This window comes from Anolis carolinensis, chromosome 4 (assembly GCF_035594765.1).
Source record: "Anolis carolinensis isolate JA03-04 chromosome 4, rAnoCar3.1.pri, whole genome shotgun sequence".
NCBI lineage: Eukaryota > Metazoa > Chordata > Lepidosauria > Squamata > Dactyloidae > Anolis > Anolis carolinensis.
Window position 1 is genome coordinate 67,248,548 of NC_085844.1, and position 23,197 is coordinate 67,271,744.

Consider the following 23,197-nt stretch of genomic DNA (forward strand, 5'->3'; position numbering starts at 1 on the left):
TTCCAACAGACAAGAGTTCTTTCTCCCACTCTGGACCTTCCACAGATATATAAACCTCCCTTGCATAGTTTCCAACAGACCTCACAACCTCTGAGGATGCCTGCCATAGATGTGAGGGAAAAGTCAGGAGAGACTGCTTCTGGAAGATGGCCACACAGCGTGGAAAAGTCACAGCAGCCCAGTCTCTCTCTCTCTCTCTCTCTCTCAATGGAGCAATGCCTTAGTGAGCGAGGGGCCAGAAGACTCAGGATGGGGAAAGCGACCAGCGAGGACTTTGGGAAGGGAAATAATAGGGGGTGACATTTCCAGAGGCAGCCAGTGAGGTGAGGTGCGAGGAGGAGGAGGCAGAGAAGGCGGGGAGTCAGGCAAGAAGGCAGGCGGGCGAGCGGGAAGCCCTCCCCTTCGCGTTGGGAGGAGGAGGAGGAGGAGGAGGTGGCGCGGCTGGAGGTGCTGCCGACAGAGAAGCAGCAATACGGGTATCGGAGGGAGGGTAAAAGCCCAGAGGAGCCGTGGAAGAGCTGGGAAGGGAGAGCAAGGCAACAGCAGCAGCGGAGGCTCGCCTTCTGCTCCAGGCAGCAACATCAGCCAGGCGCGCTGCCCGCTCCTCCTTCCGTGCCTGGGCTCCTCTGTCCGGGGGTCTCGGCGTGGCGGAGAGGGGCGGCGTGGGGCCAGGCACACGCTCCAGGACCCGCCCCCGCTGCTGCCACCCCCGCTGCCTGGATGCCCGAGGCGCCTGGGGAGCCGGCGGCACTCCGCAGCTGGAGGAGGAGGATTGCGAGGAGGGAGCGGCGCCCTGGCCATGGCTTCCAACTTTAACGACATCGTCAAGCAGGGCTACGTGAAAATCCGCAGCAGGAAGCTGGGGGTGAGTGTGTGTGGATGGGTGAATGACTGAACGGGGCTGAAAGGGAAGGAGGGGAGGCAACAGCGAGGCGCGCTTTGTTCTGTCTGCTCACCTTCGCGGTCTGTCTGTCGCTGCCTGGGGGGCGTCGGAGGGGGTCTCGCTGCTGGGAGAGAGAGAGAGTCGCTTGGTTCTCCCCAGGCTTTCCTCGCCCAAGGGACGGGAGAAAGGCTGCCTCGCCCGCCCGCCAGCCTCCCAAGCCAGCCAGTCCTTTCCCCTTCTCCAATACCATGCATTTCAGCGGGACTTGCCTCCCGAGGAAGCCTGTGGCTCTTTCCCAATATCAAGCCTGGCTCCATCCTGGTTTCCGACTCTGCTTCAGAAACACCCCCCTCAACAGCACAGTTGGCTTTGGGGCTCTGATATTTTAGACTGCGCTCCTTGAATGCTCTTACTAAAGGGAGAAGTTCCTCCTAAAACTCCACTATGTTCTGTTAGTCATGGGAAGTTCTGTGTTGGAAGTCTGACCCAGGGCCCTCCCACACTATAAGCCCTATAACCCAGAATATCAAGGCAGAAAACCCCACAAATATCTGCTGAGTCCACACTGCCACATATCCCAGATCAAAGCAGATAATGTGGGATTTTATTCCTCTGTGTGGAAGGGACCCCGGTTCTAACGTTGGTGGGGTTCAAGGGGCTCTTTGATTGTACCTGAACTGTAAATCCCAGGAACTACAACTCCCAAATGTCAAGGTCTGTTTTCCCCAAACTCCACCAGTGTTCACATTTGGCCATATTGAGTATTCATGCCATGTTTGGTACAGATTCATCACTATTTGAGTCCACAGTGCTCTCTGAATGTAGGTGAACCACAACTCCAAAACTCAGGGTCAATGCCCACCAAACCCTTCCAGTATTTTCTGATGGTCGTGGGAGTTATGTGCACCAAGTTTGGTTCAATTCCATCATTGGTGGAGTTCAGAATGCTCTTTGATTGTTGGTAAACTATAAATCCCAGCAACCACAACTCCCAAATGTTAAAGTCGATTTTTGCCAAACTCCACCACTGTTCACATTTAGGCATATTGAGTATTCATCCCAAGTTTGGTCCAGATCCATCATTGTTTGAGTCCACGGTGCTCTCTGGATGTAGGTAAGCTACAACTCCCAAATTCAAGGTCAATGCCCACCAAACCCTTCCAGTATTTTCTGATGGTCATGGGAGTTCTGTGCACCAAGTTTTGTTCAATTCCATCATTGGCGGAGTTCAGAATGCTCTTTAATTGTAGGTTAACTATACATCCCACCAGCTACAACAAAATCAACTCACCCCCCAAACCCACCAGTATTCAAATTTGGCCGTATTAAGTGTTTGTGCCAAATTTAGTCCAGTGAATGAAAATGCACCCTGCATATTAGATATTTACATTACAATTCATAACAGTAGCAAAATTACAGTTGGGAAGTAGCAACGAAAATAATTTGATGGTTAGGGGTCACCACAACATGAGGAACTGTATTAAGGGGTCACGGCATTACGAAGGTTGAGAACCACTGTCCTAAAGAGATCTGCCCACGATTGAGTTGAGTGTGGATCTGCCCACTTTCCATTGCAGACACTCAGTTTTCTTTTGGAGTGCCTTCCCTTTCAGTTCTTTTTCCAAACCCTCTTCTGCTCCCCCCCCCCTAAGCCAGCTGTCAAAAGGTCCGGGCTCTGTGTCAACTCTGTGGGGAAGCCTCTGAGTCTCCCACCCTGATGTTTGTTTTAACAAACCTTATCTCTCTCATATCATAACATGTTATCGCCAGAACAGAAGCACTTGCTGATTCTGGAGAAAGGAAAGCAATGTGTAAAAGGGAAATATTTGAAAGTATTGGGTGGAGCTGTGAGAATGTTGGAAGGGAAGCAGGAGAAAGGTGTTTGGGTCCCATGTCTTCAGGATAAGTCTCCCTGATGGGAACAATGCAGGTTGATGTTAGGCTAGTACTTTGAAAAGTTGGCAGGTTGAGTACTGATACTGCTCCCTGAGTGTCTAAAGATCAGTTTACAGAGGTGAGATTGCAATTGTACTCTTGTTTGTTTGTGTGTTTGTTTGTTTTCACTCAGCTCCTAGTATTCCTGACCCTTGGTCAGTAGGCCAGGGCTTCTGGGAGTCAAGTCCAAAGTATCTGCAGCACCAAAGGCTGACAGCTTTATTGATTTCAACACAAGGTTTGAAGCATTTGGAAAGGGATTGGGATAAACAATGAAAAAGGATGTGTTGTCAAAGGCTTTCATGGCTGGAATTACTGGGTTGCTGAGAGTTTTCCGGGTTGTATGGCCATGTTCCAGAAGCATTCTTTCCTGACGTTTCGCTCATATCTATGGCAGGCATCCTCAGAGGTTGTGTGGTCTGTTGGAAAACTATGCAAGTGGGGTTTATATATCTGTGGAAGGTCCAGGGTGTCTGCTTGAGGCAAATGTGAATTGTGCAATTGGCCACCTTGATTAGCATTGAATGGCCTTGCAGCTTCAAAGCCTGGCATCTTCATGCCTGAGGGAATCCTTTGTTGGGAAGTGTTAGTTGGCCCTGATTTTTTCATGTATGGAAATCCTCTGTTTTCTGAGTGGTGTTCTTTGTTTATTGTCCTGGTTTTAGAGTATTTTTAAATACTGGTAGCCAGATTTTGTTTATTTTCATGGTTTTCTCCTTTCTATTGAAATTGTCCACCTGCTTGTGGATTCCAATGGCTTCTCTGTGTGGTCTGACATAGTGGTTGTTAGAGTGGTCCAGCATTTCTCTGTTCTGAAATAATATGCTATGCCCAGATTGGTTCAAGAAGTACTGTACTGTGGCTGACCTCTCTGGTTGGATTAGTTTGCAGTGCTTTTCATGTTCCTTGAGTCGTGTTTTCACCATTCACAGGTGCCTCAAGCAGGCAAGAGTTCTTTCTCCCACCCTGGACCTTCCACAGATATATAAACCCCACTTGAATAGTTTTCCATCAAACCTCACAACCTCTGTGGATGCCTGACATAGATGTGGGTGAAACATCAGGAGGGAATGCTTCTAGAACATGGCCTTACGGCCTGGAAAACTCACAGCAACCCAGTGAAAGAGGAGTCTCCTATCTTTTGATACTTCTTTATGCCTCGAAACTGTTGCATGTCAACAGAGGCTTTCATATATGAATTGACATGTGTTGACCATAATTAATTTTGCCTGGTTTTGCTCTAGAACAGTCTGTTTGTTAGGAATGTGTACAGAAAAGGGGTCATAGAGGCGATCAGCCATGCTGGAAGCCAGTGTTAGAAATGAAACTGTGCTAATGAACCTCGGAATTAAGGGTTAATCAGATTTACGGCCAAACAACAACTGTCTGAGATTTGATATACCCTGTAATGATAGAACCAGTCCTGAATAACACAATGAGCACATTGTCAGCCCATACTGGAAGGAGAACACTACTAAAAATCAAGGAAGGTTTGTGATACCTGAAACAATACTTGCTTTGCATTTTCGTGTGAAAATGTACCTTTTCAACAAAAAAATTAATGGTTACTATCGTTAACATGCAAAATAACCGTCTTTTTGTTTTGCTTTGTTCTCTTTGTTTAGGAGCCACTTTGGGTTCATGGGGGAAAGCAACATGATGTTACTTGATCTGTGTTCGTTCTTTGCTAGTGGAAGGAATGTTTCTCATGGGAACTTAAATTCTTCTACCACCAACTTACACTCCTCATCCCAGCTATTGTCTCTGATAGGAAAGGGGATAGTCTACTTTGATAAATGAACCTTTTTAAAAATCCTATTTCCTGTTCACTAAGTTATATGTGTTGCTTTTCATGGATAGTGTTTGATGGTGAAAGATGATCTTGTGCAAAAAGATTAACTTTTAAATCTGAAATGAAATCACACATTGGTTGTAAGGTATTGTAGTAAATATAAAAAGAAAAAGGTTTACTTGGCATTCAGATTCCTGTGCTAGATATAGAAATGTTTGTTCTCTGCGTTGACAGTCATCAAGTTGTTAACTAAGTTTTACACTCTATTGAAAACCGTCTTAAGAACTGTCAATAGGGATATACATAAACATACACATATACACTCACAGATATACGCACACACATACCCTTTTTCCCGAAAATAAGACCTACTCTGAAAATAAGCCCTAGCATGATTTTTCAGGATTTTTGAGGATGCTCAAAATATAAGCCCTACTTCAAATAAGCTCTAGTTATAGTTCATAGAAAAGTCAATTTAAACAGTCTCCAGGCAGCTATATGTAGGCCCTAATGAATCCTTTGGAACAAATATTAATATAAGGCCCCTTATTTTCAGGGAAATTGTATATATCATTCATCATAAAAAAGCTTTTGAAAAAATCAGTTGAATTGAGTAGTACAGAATTATTATGTTCAAGTTCAGACGACACTGATAACTCACACAGGTTCATATGAGCTCTGAATTAGGTTAGAATATACATAGCAATCTACATAAATCTTTATGTTGAATTGAAAGGATGATGGAAATTGCCAGTTCTCTGCTACATTTCATGTTCTTCATACCCTGTTTTATCTCAGAAGCTGCTCTCTTATCACACTTTTCACTACAGGTACAGACAATTACTTTCTTCAGTTATCTTCCAGGAGTATAAATTCAGAGCTCTGTATGTTGCAAATGAAGGTGGAGGTCGTGGAATGAAGAACTTGAGGTTGGAATCCTGTAATTCAGGGATTTGATACAATAAGGCAAAATGATAATTGTTTGGCCAGTGTCTCCATGGCTCTGTTGTGTTATTACTCCCATTGTTGTTTCGGAGCCCCCAGTGGTGCAATGGGTTAAACCCTTGTGCCGGCTGAATTGCTGATCAAAAGGTCCATGGTTTGAATTTAGAGAGCGGGGTGAGCTCTTGTCTTTCAGCTCTAGCTTCCCATGCGCAGACATGAGAGAAGCCTCCCACAGGATGATAAAACATCAAAAAACATCCAGCGTCCCCCTGGCCAACGTCCTTGCAGACAGCCAGTTCTCTCACACTAGAAGTGACTTGCAGTTTCTCAAGTTGCTCCTGACACGAAAAAAATCCTATTGTTGTTGTTAATTACCATCATGTGGGCCATCATCATCATCATCATCATTGTATTTGTTTTGATGACAGCCCTGTGAACAAGACACCTCCAAGTCAACCTGTTATGAATAGCTCTGCTCATGTGTTGTAAATCCAGGGCCACGGCTTCCTTTAGGGAGTATATCCACCTGTAATGTGGACTTTCTCTTTTCCTACTGCCTTCTTCCTTACTGAGCATTATTGCCTTTTCTAGTAAGGCATGACTTCTTATAATATGTGCAATGTACAGCAGTCTCAGTGTAGTCATCTTGGCTTCTAGCAAAAGTCAAGCGAGATTTGCTCTTTGACCCATTTATTTGTCTTTTTGGCATTTCACGATTTTCCTCCAGCATTACATTTCAAATGAGTTGATTCTCTTCCTATCAGCTTGCTTCACTGTCTAGCTTTCACGGTCAAACAGAAATCAGGAATAGAATGCCATGGGCAATCTTGACTTTGATATTCAATGATAATTCTTTATGCTTAAGATTGATGTCTAACTCTTGTCTAGACCTTGTCTCTTATTAAGCTTCTTACTTCTCTCAGTAAACTTAATTTGTGATGTAACTCTTATGCCTAGATGGGTGGCCTAGGTTTAGTGTCAAATTACGTTGCTCCTTTTTAAAATTTGGGAACAGCATACAAATAAGCTATCATGCAGTGTTTCTAGCACAGGTTAGAATCATAGGTATTTTAGATTTTGGGGAGAGGGGGGGTTGGAATATTTTCATATACATAATGAGATATCTTGGAGTGAGGACTCAAATTCAAATAAAAAAATCATGTATGCTCTACATATCTTATGTATATAGCCTAAAAGTAATTTTATACACCACATTTTACATTGATCAATCAGAAAGAAAAGTTGTCACTATCTTAGCCACCCATGTGGACAATTTTGGATTTTGGAATATTTCAGATTTCTGGGTAAAGGATGCCCAATCTGTACTTCTTTTTTGCTCTACTATACACAAATGGAATGTGTTCATATTAATTTGGCCACGTTTAGACCCATTTAAGTTAGTGAGAAAACTTCACTGTGTTTAGCATCAGGCTCATTGAAATTTTGTGAAACATAAATATGACTATTGTGTCTGGATCGAATCCAGTGTCTATAGTGTTTATATGGAAAATAAAATTTTGTTTTCCACGTGGCTATGTACTGCAGTTGTGGCACAAAACATTGGGATATTTACTGTCAGTTTTGTACATTGCTTGGGTAAGTTATCAATTCTATTTGCAATGATTGGTATGGCACAGGTTATATAGACTTTTTGAACCTCCTACGTTGTTGTAGTTCAGCCTCTGATAGTGTCTGATGTCAGTGGGGATGCTGGGGTTTCTGGACTTGGGTCTGATGGCAATGGGGATGTTGGTTTTCTTGACAGGCCTGGCTTTGAGCCTGAGGTTTCTCTTGAACAAAGTGAGGATGTTCAAGGCCAAATTCCTGAGAGAGGCCCTCAGCAGGCTTTTTCTGAGAATCAGTCTTCTGAGGATGATTTCTCAGGTGCATAATTTAATGAGTTTGAAGATAGACAACAAGACTTTTGTAAACAAAGGGAGAGTTCCCAGGTCTGTCGAAGTTCAGCCTGTTTCGGGGAAGAAAGGGAAAGTATATCTTTATCTGGTGGAAAAGTGAAACAGAATGTGTTCTTTTCATTGCATGAGACAGGAAAGGCTTTATAAGAGACAAGAGAAAGATTTTTACTTCAGTGTGGTCAATGTTGATTTTTCATGTCAGTCTTGCTTCTAAGTGGATTTCTAGTTTCATGGTTCCAGTCTTGCCAAATTCCTGTTCTGTGAATCCAAGTGGATTTCTAGTTTCATGGTTCCAGTCTTGCCAAATTCCTGTTCTGTGAATCCAAGTGGATTTCTAGTTTCATGGTTCTAGTATTGCCAAGTTCCTGTTCTGAGTATTGGGATTTTATGCTGCCTTGTTCTTGTGGATTTTGCAACCTTGTTCCTTGTGTTTATCTTCGTGCCTTGAAATTCATGGACTAATGGTCACCTTTTGAAGATACCTTTTTGGACTATACTGTTTATATAATTTTTATTGCTTGGCTTTCATATATTCTTCAATAAACTGCTTGCTGTTAATGCTCAATTGGTGTGGTGGTGTTTAAGGTCAGAGGAGTTCCAGCTCTCAGATACAACACACATGTGATCAAAATGATTTTCAAACAGGCCAGAACAACCTGTGGCCCTCCAGGTATTTGGGACTCCAACTCCCAGAATTCCTAGACAGCTTGTCCAATGGTCAAGAATTCTGGGAGCTAAAATCCAAAACATCTAGAGGTTTTGCAGGCATTTTTTTTTTTTTTAGAAAACAGGAATATACTTTTCTGGAACAACTGCCCTAGAAACAAAAATCTCACTGGAGTAAAAGTTAGATAAACTGATATATCCTGTTCTTTTCTTGTCTTTTAATTTTTGATTTCTCAGTGTGACTCCACTGATGTTTGTTGTTATTCTTTCTTTTCTTTCCATCACCATCATTAGCATAATCATCATATGACTATGGATTTTCAGCTCATTTCCTTTGATCTCTCAATTAGGGACAAGATGTCAGGATTTTATCTTTCTTGGGTTTTAATTCTAGTGTGTCATTCCCCCTTTCCTTTCTTCTTTCCTTTCCCTGACTTGGTGACTTGACTAGTTGTATGATTCACATCTAATTGTTTTGTACTGTCAGTAGAGATACAATTTCTAGAAGTGAAAGGGGGAATTCTCATTAAGGCATAAAGCCAGCTTTTCATCTATTTTATAACAAGAATAATAGCAATAAGGCTGCATATTGTAATACCATGTGTTGTGGTTAGTTTCAAATATTTCATTATAATGAATGTAATGTCATCAACACAAGCCAGTAACCTCTCCCTTTTTAGAATGACAAGAGTAAGTATATTCTATTTCATAATAACCTGTTCGTAAAAGCCAAGAGCTAGCCAGAAATACAGAATTTGTATTTAAGGCATTGGTGCATGTGACTAAATTATGCCTCCACTAGTGAGCAGTTGCTATCTACAGTGGTCTGCTTGTAGCCTAAATGTTTTATATGCATCTGTGAAAAACCGATGAGCATTTTGACTTGCCCTGATAAAGTAATAGGATTAGATAGCCTTCTGCCAGATGTGTTCCACATCACTGATGTTCATTCATATCCACAGCATGGAATAAGTTTCTCCTGACTTCTGGATCTCATGGTGAACTTACATTCCCGTTTTCAGCATGGAGTTTGTACAACGGAAATGCATGTGTTGCAAATACAATGTTTATCAGTAATTCTGCAATTTGTGAATTCTGATTTAACATCATGTAGCAAGTGTGAATCTCCATCCCAGTTCCAGTAATAATTCTCAGCAAAGGAGCATTTTTTGTTTTGTTTTTGGGTTAAATAACAATTCTTAATATTTCCCTGCTAGGCATGAAGAGGACACAGACAGCAAACTGCATGCTTAAATGATGCTGTTATCTCAAGGGACAATATTTTATATATTTATACAAATGTGCTCCCCTTCTCAGTAAGATAAGAGAGGCCATGTGAAATGTAAAATTCTACAAGTGGTTGGAAGCTTATCGCACTGCTAATATATGTTATCTTTGCCCTGGATGCTGTGCTTCTCTCTGAAGGAAGGATGTTCAAGGCTAGAGGAAAAATAATCATAACTGACCTTTGAAACATTTTCCTATCTTGACAGTGCTGTTAATTCTGAGAGTGCTTTGGGGTGGTTGGAATTCCAGTTCCAGACCATCCCTGTACACCTGATATGAGGGAGTTTTTTTTTTTAAAAGCTGCATTTATCTAGCTTTTATCAGCACCATTCCTGTTGGTATTTGGCTGGATTGTAACTACTCCTAAAATAATGTGCTAAACCGAATTTCACTGTCAGACAATGACTTGGGAAGCAATCACTAAATCTCTGAAGGCTGAAGAAGACTAGAATTATTATGGCTGCAGGTGAACTTGAGGCAAGGCCAAGATGACACTTGCTTAATTAGTTCAGCAGAAAGATGGAAGAGGGAAAGCCATTATTGGGGAGCAGGGATTTTGGCACTTTTGTGCTTTAAGTTTAATGCTGGTTTTAGAGATGAAATTTCAGGCTGTGCTCAATATTACTTTATTGTGGCATGGTAGTATCTCTTTTTTTGTGGAATAGAAAAAAAGATCTCTCTTCGAATTTGTACGGATGTATAGACAAAATAAGGTTTTGGAAGATGTCTTTTTTGAGATATTGTTAGCTATGCCCTAAAGATGAAGCTAGAAGAAAGGGAAAAACTCTCTGCAGCTACAGAAAGCAAACATGTCTTGGAGAAATGTGATACACAGGGTTTTCTTTCTACAGTTCAACAAAACTGTGTACTTAAAAGAAGGATGACCATCCAGGCTCTGTTTCAACAGGTGCAGTCCTAGCAAAGTAGAACAAGATACCTTTGCAATCATTGTCTGAGAAATCTCCTAGGTTTGTTCATCCTGGGTTTTGCCTCAAGCAGATTTCAGCAGAGTGAGTGATTTCATTTACTTTGAAGTACATTTTGGCTAGGAAATCAACCAGAGAAGAATGATGGATTCATCAAGCACAGTTGATACCCAAAACCCAATAAAAGAGCAATAGACAACAAAATACATTTTGGAAACCAAAACACAATTAAATAAAAATGAAAATGACTTTTTCTGGGTATAGACATGTCTAGTGTAGAGAAGACAAAAAAAACAGAGCACTTCTTCAACTGAGGAACAGTGATATTATAGGGCAGATTTCTCAGCTCAATTTCAGTCATTTATATCTGTGGTTCTCAGTATTTTATCTTCAGGTGTTTTGGACTTCAGCTCCGAGAATTCCTGATAGTTGACCAAGCTAGTTGAGGCTTCTGAGAGTTGAAGCCCAAAATACCTGGAGGACCACAGGTTGAGAACCACTGATCCACATCCCTAACCTATGGATTAGGGAAATATTGGCTGACCAGAGAATGCTCTGTTAATACATAACTTTTAGTTATGTATATTATTATCTGTTAATGCCCTGCCCAGCTTCCCAGGCAGGTACGTTGTGACGACTGGCGCGTCCCACCCACCATCCTCTCATCAGAGGTTGTTCTTCCCAGGAGTCCCTGGGCCCTGTGGATTTTGGCGCGCTCAGCCAGGCAACCAGTCAAGGGCTTTCTCTGGTCAGCTGCGTGCTGGCCTTACTTTGATCCACCTGTGCAGAGGCACACAGATGCAGGCCAGCACTAGTGGCCAGTCGCCTCTCAGCTGTCCTTTCCATCCCCCCATTTATTTATTTTTTCGTGTCAGGAGCAACCGGAGTTGCTTCTGGAGTGAGAGAACTGGCCGTCTGCAAGGACGTTGCCCAGGGGACGCCCAGATGTTTTGATGTTTTTACCATCCTTGTGGGAGGCTTCTCTCATGTCCCCGCATGGAGCTGGAGCTGATAATATCCCCCCATGATATTGTATGGTTGTGTGCACTTATTGTTCTATTTCTTAGCATATTCTCTTGTCACGTGGCATGAGCCCTGGATCCGGTTTGCATACCTCCCCACTTCATCAGGAGTGTCCTGGTGGTGTAGTGGTGGGGCAGTACCGGTGTCCCAGACCGGAAGTGGTCGACTCACTGCCAGGGACCCCTACTATTGTGAAGCGTCATCAGTCAGCCTTGGGCTATCGGATTTTTGATCTAGGACCCATACATGGCTGCCAAACCTGTTTTCATTGTAACCAATAAACAAGTTGTGGCTTAATTTGGTGCTTAATTTTTAAAATCATAACCTTATTTGATGTTTAATAGGCTTCTCCTTAATCCCTCCTTATTATCCAACATATTCGCTTATCCAACATTCTGCCAGCCCGTTTATGTTGTATAAGTGAGACTCTACTGTACATGTTTTAATCACTACACATGGGAACTGTAAATACATATTTTGCAGTAGGGACTGGGACACCTTTTTACTGAGACAATAGACAAAGGAGAAGGGTTGTATTTGAATGTTATCCAAAAGTGTTCTATCAGATCTAGAAAGGGAACATTTGGATACCACTTCAGACTACAAAATGTCTTGGGTGCGCATATGTATAACAAGGGATGATTCCTGCTGATATTATGGAGAGAACAAACAATTACTGAACTAGATGGAACAGTGATTTCATCAGGCAGCTCCCTGTAATATAAGTGCTTAATATAACATGCAAGGTGCCGTTTCCTTTCTGAAGTATTGGAGGATAGAAAACTTGCTTTCAAGGCATAAAATAGGTAGACCTGCTTACAAACAGCAAAACTCATAACCTTTATTTTGTTTTCTTCAAACAGAAAAATCAGAACTCTATAGTAAAATAGAGAAGGAGGCCTGCATTTTGTGGTATAAGTTGAGCATACCTTATGTGTACTTTGAAAATACGCCAAAACAGTCTACAAAGGTGTTTGTGATAGTGACACTATGCTTTCTGATGGTTCACTGTACACAAACTTTGTTTTATGAATACAATTACTCAAAATATTGTATTAAATTACCTTCAGGCTGTATATGTGTAGGCTGTATATGAAACATAAATGAATTTCATTTTTAGATTTGGTTCCCACCTCCAAGATGGCTCATTATGTATTTATATGCAAATGCAAGTATTCCAAAATCTAAAACACATCTGGTCTAAAGCATTTTGGATAATAGCTACTCAACCTGTAACAATGTAACATATCACTAACAGTTCCATATTATATAATTTGAATATTGCGTTCTTTTTAAAAGACAAAGTCCTTATGTTCAAAGTATGTAACACACTTTACTCTGGTCTAAATATAAACAATAAAAATGAGGTGGACTTTTGCTTGTCTGTAAATAAGATGGGAAGTTTAAATGGTCCCTACAATAATTGATGCTTGTTGTAACGTAAAGAGAGAAACAAAATAGCTTTTCCCTCTCTGTTTCAGGCAGATGGCCAATCTATTATAGAGATTCTTCCAGTGTTTTTGTTATATTCCATATTACTTTATTACTGAGTAAACTTTGGCTAGGAATCAACTTAAAGTTGTCTGGATTTAATGCAGCTTAGGGACAATGAGTTGAATGATATTAGGGTGTTTTAGTAGCAAGAGGAATGCATTGCTAATTTTCTGTATAACAAATTAAAAATTAATTTAGACCCAATAGAAGCCTATATATGGTTGCTTTCTCTTTTTGTTTTAATGTATAAATCCCATTTCTTATGAAAATATTAAATAAATCTAGCTACAGTAAATCCACTGAATTCAATGAACACTACTTAAGCTGTAGCTAATTTAAGTCCTGTTGATTTCACTGTGTCTATTCTTTGTTGTCGCTATGTTCTGTAAAGTTATCTTTGATTTATGATACTCCATGAATGAGAAGCCTCCAGGAGATCCTGTTATTAACCATCCTGATCAAATCTTGCCAATTGAGAGCTATGGCTTCCTCGATCGAGTCAATCCACTTGCAGTGTGGTCTTTCCCTTCTATTACTGTATTTTTACAGAGTTATGTTTAATTATGATATATCAAAGGTCTGTCCTACCTATGGATAATCCTAGCTTTTGGATATAAAATAAGAGAAATACTGTTTTTCTGTGGTTTATTTGTTGAGCTTTTTATTTAAGGTCTTTATTTAAGCAAAAAGATATTGCAGTATGACCCCCCAACAGGGGAAACATCCCATGACCTTGCATGGATATGTGAAATTGTTGGCTACTGTAAAATTTAATGAACAAACAACGTCCAAAGAAGCATATACTAGATTCATGCTGGTGTGTTGTGTAATTTCATCTTCTGCAAGAACTGTGGGTTTGGAGCCCAGCATATCTTGCTTCCCAAAAGGCCAGATGAGACACAGATGGATAGGAGGCAAAGTTAGAGATTTATTTTCAATGGCCAAGAGAATGTTAGTGGAGAAAACACTCCAAAGAACTGATATGCCACAATTGCGTATGCAGAGACAATTATTATTATATTTGACAGCTATTCAAGATTTCCACACTAGCCTTCGATTAGCTCAGAAATTGCCTAGGAAGGATCCAGTTTGTGGTTGGTCCAGAATTTCCACCAATGTTACTACTGGTTGGCCTTCCTGGTGGCAGGAAATGTAAATAAACTTTCATTGGATTATTTTGAAGTGTATAGCCATTTATTGATCCCTCCCCCCAAGAGAGGTGGAATCGGAAAAGAATATGGTGTGGCAATTGATAATGGGCTTAATGTCCTGGCTCTGGTGGATACAGTGGTGTTAGTCCATATAAACTATGGGTGATTAGGATGATGGCTATCTCAGTGGGTTGGGGCATAGGAGAAGAAATGTTCCCAGATCATATCAGGCAAAAACAGAGAATAGCACCCAGGAGTTCTGGTGCAAGCCCATTGTATGCTCCGTCTGAGTCTCCCAGTTCATTGTAAAAGGATTATGAGAAATTGAGGGATAATTTCCTGGAGTGTTGGGCAACATTCCAAAGCAATCCATGAGGCGTTACTACAGGCAAAACAGGCTCACTGTATGTCTCAATGAAGCCGTGTATCACAATTCATAATTTGAGTCCAATTTTTGATAACAAGAGGACTTAGGAAATGCCTTCAGAGGACACCACTCTAGGTATCACTAGGTCTTCCAGTGTGACTCTACAATCCCCTTCCAGTAGAAGCATACCATACAATTGCCTGGAGGACATAGGAAATGCTTAGAGAGGACATATTTTATCAGATGTGGGTAAATGAACTATGGATAAATGCTCCGTGGATATGGAAATCATATTGTATAAAAATTTAAAAATTAAAAAGAGCTAGTTAAACAAATTATCCAATTTTCTTTGGAATATATCTACCCTAAAATGCTCAAAACTACTTTTTGAATGATAGCATTTGCAGATAATTTCCTTTTTTATACAGTTGCTCTTTCTCTCTGTTAACTTTTAACCTAAATAATTGATCCTTGTATGCAACTAAATGTTAGCATAGATGAATTCTTTCATAGAAGTGAATGGGAAAGATTGTCTAGCTGAAAAATGTTTCCTCCATAGATGTAGCTCTCATGTCAGCAACAGTCTACTAATGAAACCATAAGATTTTTAAGAAGCACAGCAGAACATAGGTTTATATGGATCCAAAAATGTTATGCTTGATTTCTACTACTTAGATTTTTAAATGGGATACTAAATTACAAACTTTGACATTATTATGAAAATTTATTTCAAAAAGATTTAGATTCCCAAAATCCTAAATATGCAGAATTGGATTCAGACTTGGTTATACTCAGAAGATATCCATTGAGATCAGTGAGATTTAAAACATGCTTGATTTGTCCCATTGGTTTCAGGAGGCCTATTGTCTGGAGCAAACCCACTGTTTTTAACGTGTTGTTATCCAGCTGAATAGCTTGTTGTCCATTGATGTTCCACATGGCTCTAATTTTATTCTAAATGATCATTAGGACTGATGGGGAGTTTCAATCCAGGATTAAGCAGAGGGTAGTATATTTCTCATTGGTTTTCCTATATGAAACAATTGGGAGGGGTTCTCCAGACATCATGATTTATCATCAACCTCTAAATGACATCTAGATTACCTAAATTACACTTATTGGAATAATATTCAGTTAGTTTTTGTCCCTTCACCAAATACTTCACTGTTAGAAATGTACTAGGCTAAAGCATTTCTTTTCTTGAACAGTAGGAATGGGCAACATAGTAATTCCAATAGTAAAATTTTGCCCAGCTGCTGAGCATACCTGCTATCACCTAAGGCATAGTACAACTGTAACTGAAAGTCATTTTTTCTACTTTTGATTGGAAGCAAATATGGCATCTGTGAAATGTGTGTTGCTTGTTTAGATGAGAGTCACATTTTGTGGAAGTTGCTGGCAGCATAAGTGCCTTATGAAAGTGTGGAAGCACTTTTTTCCTGCTGGAATACCAAAACCTGGTATTTCAGGGGTTCTTTGATCTGCTCAAATAGATATGGTGGACCATACGTTGCTCACCAGCCTAATCATTGGATACTGATTGTAATTTGGGAGTAGTGTAATGGAAACACTTTCCAGCTTCATGCCAATTTTTTCACCTTATACAGTGTCTGAATGAACAGATTGCACATATTACCTGCAGTACACAGTTTTGCTTCATTAGCTGTGATAAGCATTCTTTGCCTGTGTTTTGTATCTTATTTTTTTCCTCCCAACATGGCACAGATGGAGCTTGAGGCAGTTGATTTGCATAACTGTAGTCAGTTCACCATGCATATGTTTAGTTTATGCAGGTGAACCAACACAGAAATGGTTGTATGGATTGAATAAAGGAACCTCCTCTCTCATGTGAAATTATTCTTATTTGTATTGTTGCTCTAATTTTATTTCATCAAAAAGACTGAAATACGACAATGTTCAGTGAATGAGGAGCAATAATGGTAAAGTGTTTGCTGTAGCCTGTCTAGAAATGTGTGTTACTGTTATGTGCCTTCAAATTGTTTCTGAAGAATGGTAATCTTAAAGTGTGCTCTTTGCAAGATTTATGCAGATGAGGTTGCCCTTGTTTTTCTCTGAGACTGAGAGAATGTGACTTGCATATGGTCACCCAATGGATTTCCATGGCCAAGAGGGGATTCAAACCTTTGACTCCCTGAGTCTTAGTCCACTTGTATGTACTATTTAGCACCTCTTTGAAATAAAAGGAAAAATTCCCACCAGTACTTTGATTTCTTACCTGTGAGCCCTGGTGCCACTACAAATCACTGACATTATGCTTTAGCCCTCTGCCTGCATTTGGCCATTAATTGACTATTTATTCAGCACCATTACATGGACAGCTATTCCACCTAATTTGGTAGTCATGCAAACCCTCTCCATTTTGTGAACATCTGTGGTTACCTATGAGTAAGCTTCTTATTTATGTATTTGTTTTGATATTTATATCCCAGTAAAGCTTGTAACATAGCGCCTTTGGAGTTCACATCATACAGTTTTTGAAAAGTATTCTGGCAATGTCACATTATGACAGAGTAACTGCTCTGACATCTGTTCTTTCATTATCTGTGAGCAGAAAAATAATTTAACCAGCGTTAAATGGATGTCCCTTTCAACGTGTCAACATTAATTATGCTAACATGTTTTAATCAAAACGGTGGCTTTTGTTAGCATGGTTTTTCTTCTAAGAGCAGATATTGTTCAAGGATTTAGTTAGAAACAAACAGCATTTATGTATTTTAAAATAGAGAAGTTCAGATTATAATTTGTCTTCCACATCTGTTGCAAATTTTATTGTTCATAAATTTGATCAATATGTTTTCTATAGGTGTTCTCTGAGGTAAAATGTAATTTTTTTATTTCCAGTTTTTCACTTTCAAAGGGATCTTGCACCATGAAAGCAGAGGGCCCACTGTACATAAGTCTGCTAGTGTATGTGTCATTGCAAAGACAGACAGCTTTGTAAATAGTTATCTTTCTGTAGAGTGCTTTCTAAATTCTAGGCTTACCTGCTTGTACAGAAACAGGAAACACAACATCAATCAGATCCAATAAATTGTTTTGCCCTTTGTGCCAACATGGAAAGATTTTATGTCTTTGACTAATGCTAGAGCTAGATTGAGTGCTAGTATAATAGATGCAATCCCATATAATTTTGTTTACTCCTAATTTTATTTTACTCCTAAATGCGACCTCCAGAGAATTATTATGAATACCTTCGTTCCACCAGGCATGAAAGGTGCAGAACCTGAAAATGTGCCTGACTGAATAAAACAACTATATACAGTGATAAGATTTTTTTATTATTGAACACCTCAAGTAGTGTGTGTATGTGTGTGTGTTTGGGGGGGGGGGGTAAGGCAAATCACCACTTCTGTATGTTAAGAACTAGAATTTCAGCACAAGTCTGATGTGGCTGATTGCAAAGTACATAGAGACTAACTTTCATCCCTCTACCCCACACTGCTTGCAAACTCAGATGAAAATGAAACCTTAAGAAACTTTCATTTTTTTCTTTTTGGCTGTTTGGGGTCAATTTTCTTTCAATATTTCCTTTATTCTAATTTCCTTTGTGAGTAATGAAACTATAATCTGGAATGGCTCCTGGATTATGATTCTGGATTGTGTGGTTTTAATAATCGGTTTTAATGTTTAGATGTTTTTAATTTATGGCTTTTAATGTGCCATAAATGTTTATTTTTTTATTGTCTGTATATACAGCATAAGCCGTTCGAGTCCCTTTTGGGGTGAGAAGGGCAGGGTATAAATGCAGTAGGTAAATACGTAAATAAATATAACAACACTATTTGTATTCTGTCTACTGTCATGCAGAAATCAAAAAGACAGAATTAAAAACATGATCAAGAAAAGGAAAGCAATAAAAATAAACAATAAAACTCATTTTGGAAGGGTCTCTCTCCCTGAAGGCCTTCTGAAGCAAAAAGCTTTTAATATGCTTAAGGCGGGTTTTAAACAGAAATCACTCTTACCTCACCAGGAAATGAACTTGGGAGCAGTTACCATGAAGTTTCCATCCTCTGTTCCTACCAGATGTGGCACTGGTGGGATAGAGAGAATAGCAGAACATAAATGGATCTCAAACAGACATGGCTCATATGGCATAATATGATTCGTCAGATGATCCAACTGATCCAGAAGCTCCTGGACTTGAGTGTCCACTGCATGCTCTGGTACCTTATCCAAAACTGGAAGTTGGAAAACTGGCTGGTAGTTGTCTAATATGGTGGGATCTAGAGGGCTTTTTCAGCAGTAGTCTTATTACTGCCTCCTTTAGGCATGATGGAGTTCTGCCATGTTTTAGGAAGGCATTGGCCATTCCCTCTATCTACTCAGTGAGTCCCGCCCTTTTGCTTTTTAAAAAAGCTGGGAATGTTGGGGATCCAATGCAGAGGTGATAACCCATGCATTGCCAAGAATACCAAGCCATATGCTCAGGCTGTACACATTAAAAGAGATCCACTAGACGAGCAAGGGATAATACTAAAGAGCACTAAGGCTGGTAGAGAAAATGGGATAGGGGTTTATGGGCTTGTTATTTTTTTACTTTGTCTTCTATAAAACTGATCTTTACTCGTTTGCTTTCCTAAAGGCAATGATACAGAGATTCGGGAAGCAAATATAAATAAGAAAATTATAGTATCTGATAGTTTTAATATATTCTGACCCCCATTATCTAGTTTCTTCTGCTTGAAAGATTCTTCAGCTGGTTCACAGTACTACACTACAGTATCTTAGGGACTTTATTGTCTCATCAAAAGAAAATCAATTAAGGTTTAAGTTAAATGGATGTAGTAAATTAATAGGAAGACTTGGCTCTGGCATAATGTTTCTAATTTAAATTGTTTTAAAGAGTGAAAGGTTTTGCTCATTTGCTGTGACAGAAAATCCATCCCTGGACTTTGAAAGATTTCAGTTGCCATATTAGAAAGCTCGGGGTTGACACAGAAAGACCCAGAATGTTATTTACAGTATATTTTTGAAACTGTGCTTACTGTTTACATTTGAGAGATTTTATGCACATGCAGAAATCTTTCAAAATGATTACAAAATCTATGATACTATTTATCAGTTATAGAGAGCTACACCAGAATTGTTATTTTCTGTATAGAAAATCAAGTTTCCTACACATAAAATGCTGTATTCTTTCCAAATATAGAGAAAAATTCATGTAAATGTTATGCAGAATACTTTCCTAATACAACATCTTCTTTATGTGAAGAATGTTGTGCTTTCAGCACAAAAATGTCATGTGTGAATTTTGCACAGAGTAAGGATGTTTTCCCATCAATGTTATAAAACAGAGGCTATTTTGAGCTGCTCCTGCAGAATTCTGGGAAATGTAGTTCAGGGCAGTGCCTTTGGAATTATCAACTGGAGAGGTCCTCGACTTCCCTAAACTACATTTCCCAGAATTCTGCAGGAGCAGATCAGATGATTGGCCTCTGTTCTATAATGCTGATAGGAAAATATCCTAAGTCCCAAAATTGTTTCTCTTTTGAAGTGTCCCACAGTGGGAAGACAAAGGCTAAAGTGGCTTCTTGCGTCTCCTGAGAGCAAAATGAGCAAATAATTGGATTTCTAAGGATTAACATTACATACTCCAATGAAAACAACATGTCTTGGTACCTTGGTTTTTAGGCTTGTTTCTGAAGTTATTTGGGATGCTGGTTCAGAAAATTGCATTAGATAGACCACATCAGTTCTAGCTTCTTAGAAATAGTATTATTCTGACTCCATAACCTGGCTGCAAGTGTGAGGCCATGGGGATGTCTGTGGTAATCTTCTTAGACCAGTACTTACACCAGAAACTTCGTCAGATAGTGCCAACTCAGCTGCAGAGACGCAAAACAAGGTTCCAGATCTTTATTCTGGGCAAATCTTAATAAACATCACAGTACAGCAGATAAAAAAATGATAGTTTCCCAAAAGCTGGGCAGCCATGTGCTTTCCTCAGAAGAAGTACAGGCCAGAGAGAGAGGGGGGAGGAGTTATAACTAGGGGTACAGAAAGCAAAGAGGGCCAAACTACAAAAGAGGAGTTATTGCATCATACTAAGAGTACAGAAAGCCAAGAGGGCCAAACTACAAAGGAGGAGCTGTTGCATCATACTAAGAGTACAGAAAGCCAAGAAGGCCAAACTACAAATCAAACATAGTGTGGCAGATGCATAAACCATGCCCTGGAGCATAACAGGTATCATTATTCTTTATGAGTCTCCTGAAGGAGAGATAAAGCGGGGTGTGAATAAATACGATGATGATGATGATGATGATGTTGTGGATGAGCAGATGAAGACAGGTATATGGCATATGTTCTGTATCTCAAAAACTAGAGCTGATGGGGAAAAACCGGTGCCATTTTTGGAGTCAGTCTGTCAAATATACTCAGAAATAGGTCTAACATTTGAGGCACCAAAATGTGTGTTGGCCAGAGATTAATAGCTATTCTACAGGTTTATCAATAAAGTATTAGAAATGGGGTTGGGAAGGGGTTTTCATAGTGGGAAGGATATATTGTTGGAAAAATATTAGCAAAGAGAAGCTTTAGGTTTCAGGATTGCTTAGGAATGTTCTGAGACTGACTAAGTATCTCTGAGGAGAACATTCATATTCCCTTAGCAGACCAAATATAAGCGAATTATCTAGTTCTTGGCTACAGCTGTGCATTTACAAAGGAGGTGAAGGAATAGTGATCCAATGCTGGATAAAATTAGATTGCAGCCTATTTGGTCAAACTAAGTTAATACATACTGGTTTAGCTTCTTAACCAAAAATAGCTTCCTTCATTGAGAGTGTAGGAATGCCTAAATACATAAATGTAGCTAGTCATCCCTCCTTATGCAAATTCCATGCCTGTTATGATATATTCTGATGTTTTTAGATTTAATTTCTTCAAATATGTTATAAACTTATGGCCAGATACTCAAGCGCACTTATAGAAGTCTGTTTTGAATGCTTTATTTAATGGGATTTTGTTCACAACTGCAGATGCTGATGAATGTGGCATTTCCTGCTTTCATATGCTTATTAATATTCATGGTTCCAGTTACAATTTTTTTCACAAAAACTTCAAAGACAACAAAACCTCAGGGTAGTGAACTTGAACTGGCTTTTCCTTTTTCCATACAGGCTGCACAAAAGCAGCAATTTATGAAGTTGCTTAAGGGAACCTGAATTATTTCATTTCTTCTGAAATAAAAATAGTCAAACATATTTGAACATTTAATTACTATTAAGAAAAGAGAAAATCTGAAGCATGGAATAATTGTAGATCACATGCTTTTACTGACTTCTCAAAATGAGCAAGATTTACCAGGGTTTGAGAGAGAGGGTATTTTTCTGTTGCCAGGATACAGACATCCAAACACAAGCAGATGTGCCATTATACTGATATCATATTAAAGTAGAAAATTACGATTGTTCATTCCCTGTAAGTCTCCTCTTGACTGAAATAGGAAATATATTACATTATGTTACATTATTGTTGTTGCTGTGTGCCGATATGTCATCTCTGACTTCTGGTGATCCTATCATGGACTTTTCTAGGCAACATTTGCCATTATCTTCCTCTGAGGCTGAAAGAGAGTGATATATCCCAAATGACTGGATGGGGTTTTGAACCATGGTCTCCAGAGTCTGAAGGTGCATTGACACTGTAGAATTTGTCATCACATTTCCTGCCATGGTTCAATGCTATGGAATTATGGTAGTGTAGTGATTTACCAGAACTCTTTAACAGAGAAGGCTAAACCTTGAAACATTACAACTTCCATTATTCCTTTAGCATTCAGTCTTGATAGTTAAACTGGTGTCAGATTGCATCTACAATGTAGATCACTGGTTCTCAACCTGTGGTTCCCCAGATGTTTGGGCCTTAACTCCCAGAAATGAGAATGGTGATACTTTAACATATGGAAGATTGCAGTTTGTTCTGTTATTCAGGCTAGTGGGGTTTGAAATTAGACTTGTGGATATGGTGTCTGACTTTCAAATGTTTCCAATCTCAAAGTCACAAGCACTGTGATTGCATTTTCCATTATCCTCAGTCTGCATGGTGGATAATCAAATGTGATGAGAATTGTTCAAAAACATCTGAGGACCCAAACTGGGTAAAAGGTAAAGAGCTCCTACCACTATGCAAAGAATTATAGTTGGCTCTCTGTATCCATGGATTCTACGATACTTTGAAGACAACTATAAGGCTGATGTGGCCATCTATGAAAATACATTTGACACCCCTGATCTAGAATAAGGCCCTCGGGAATCCATTTAAAGCCTCAAAGCAAGTCAAGCTTTTCAACAGGGACGGAAAAATGCATAATCTCCTGAAATATTATTAAATTGTAACTCCATTCCACCAAGCCAGTAAGGATAAGGATAAAGCATTAGGTCTTGTACAAGCTGTGTTTTGTTCATTCCTACATTCTTCTCTTAAAAGAAGATAAAATTCTCCTTCCTACCTCACTCCCTATCTGTTCCAGTTGGATGAGTATGCATAGGGTTGGAAGAGTAAATTTATTTCATTAGAAGTATGAAGTCCATCTGCCTAGTCCAACTGACAAATGGACAAAATTAGATAAACCCAAGAGATCTGTAAGTTTATGTTTGCACTGTCCTCATATAAGCAAGCAAACATGTCACCATGTGCTTTATCCATTGTCATATGCATCAGAAACTTAACATGTAAGGCAGTAACCACCATGATCCACTCATATTTCAAATTGTATAATAACCATGTGGAGCACATTTTGCAAAAAAGAAATTAACCTCTTTTGTTAATCTAGTTCTCATTTTTA

At 39.5% G+C, this 23,197-nt stretch overlaps 1 protein-coding gene across 1 annotated transcript in view; it reads left to right on the top strand.

The window, feature by feature from the left end:
- Positions 1-410: 410 nt before the first annotated feature.
- The window catches only part of dok6 (docking protein 6), a 274,202-nt gene continuing 251,415 nt past the window's right edge, over positions 411-23,197 (top strand). Inside the window, exon 1 of the mRNA XM_003219723.4 lies at positions 411-865. Coding sequence (XP_003219771.1) covers positions 800-865 — 66 coding nt within the window. The 5' untranslated portion in view covers positions 411-799. The remainder of the gene's footprint in view (positions 866-23,197) is intronic.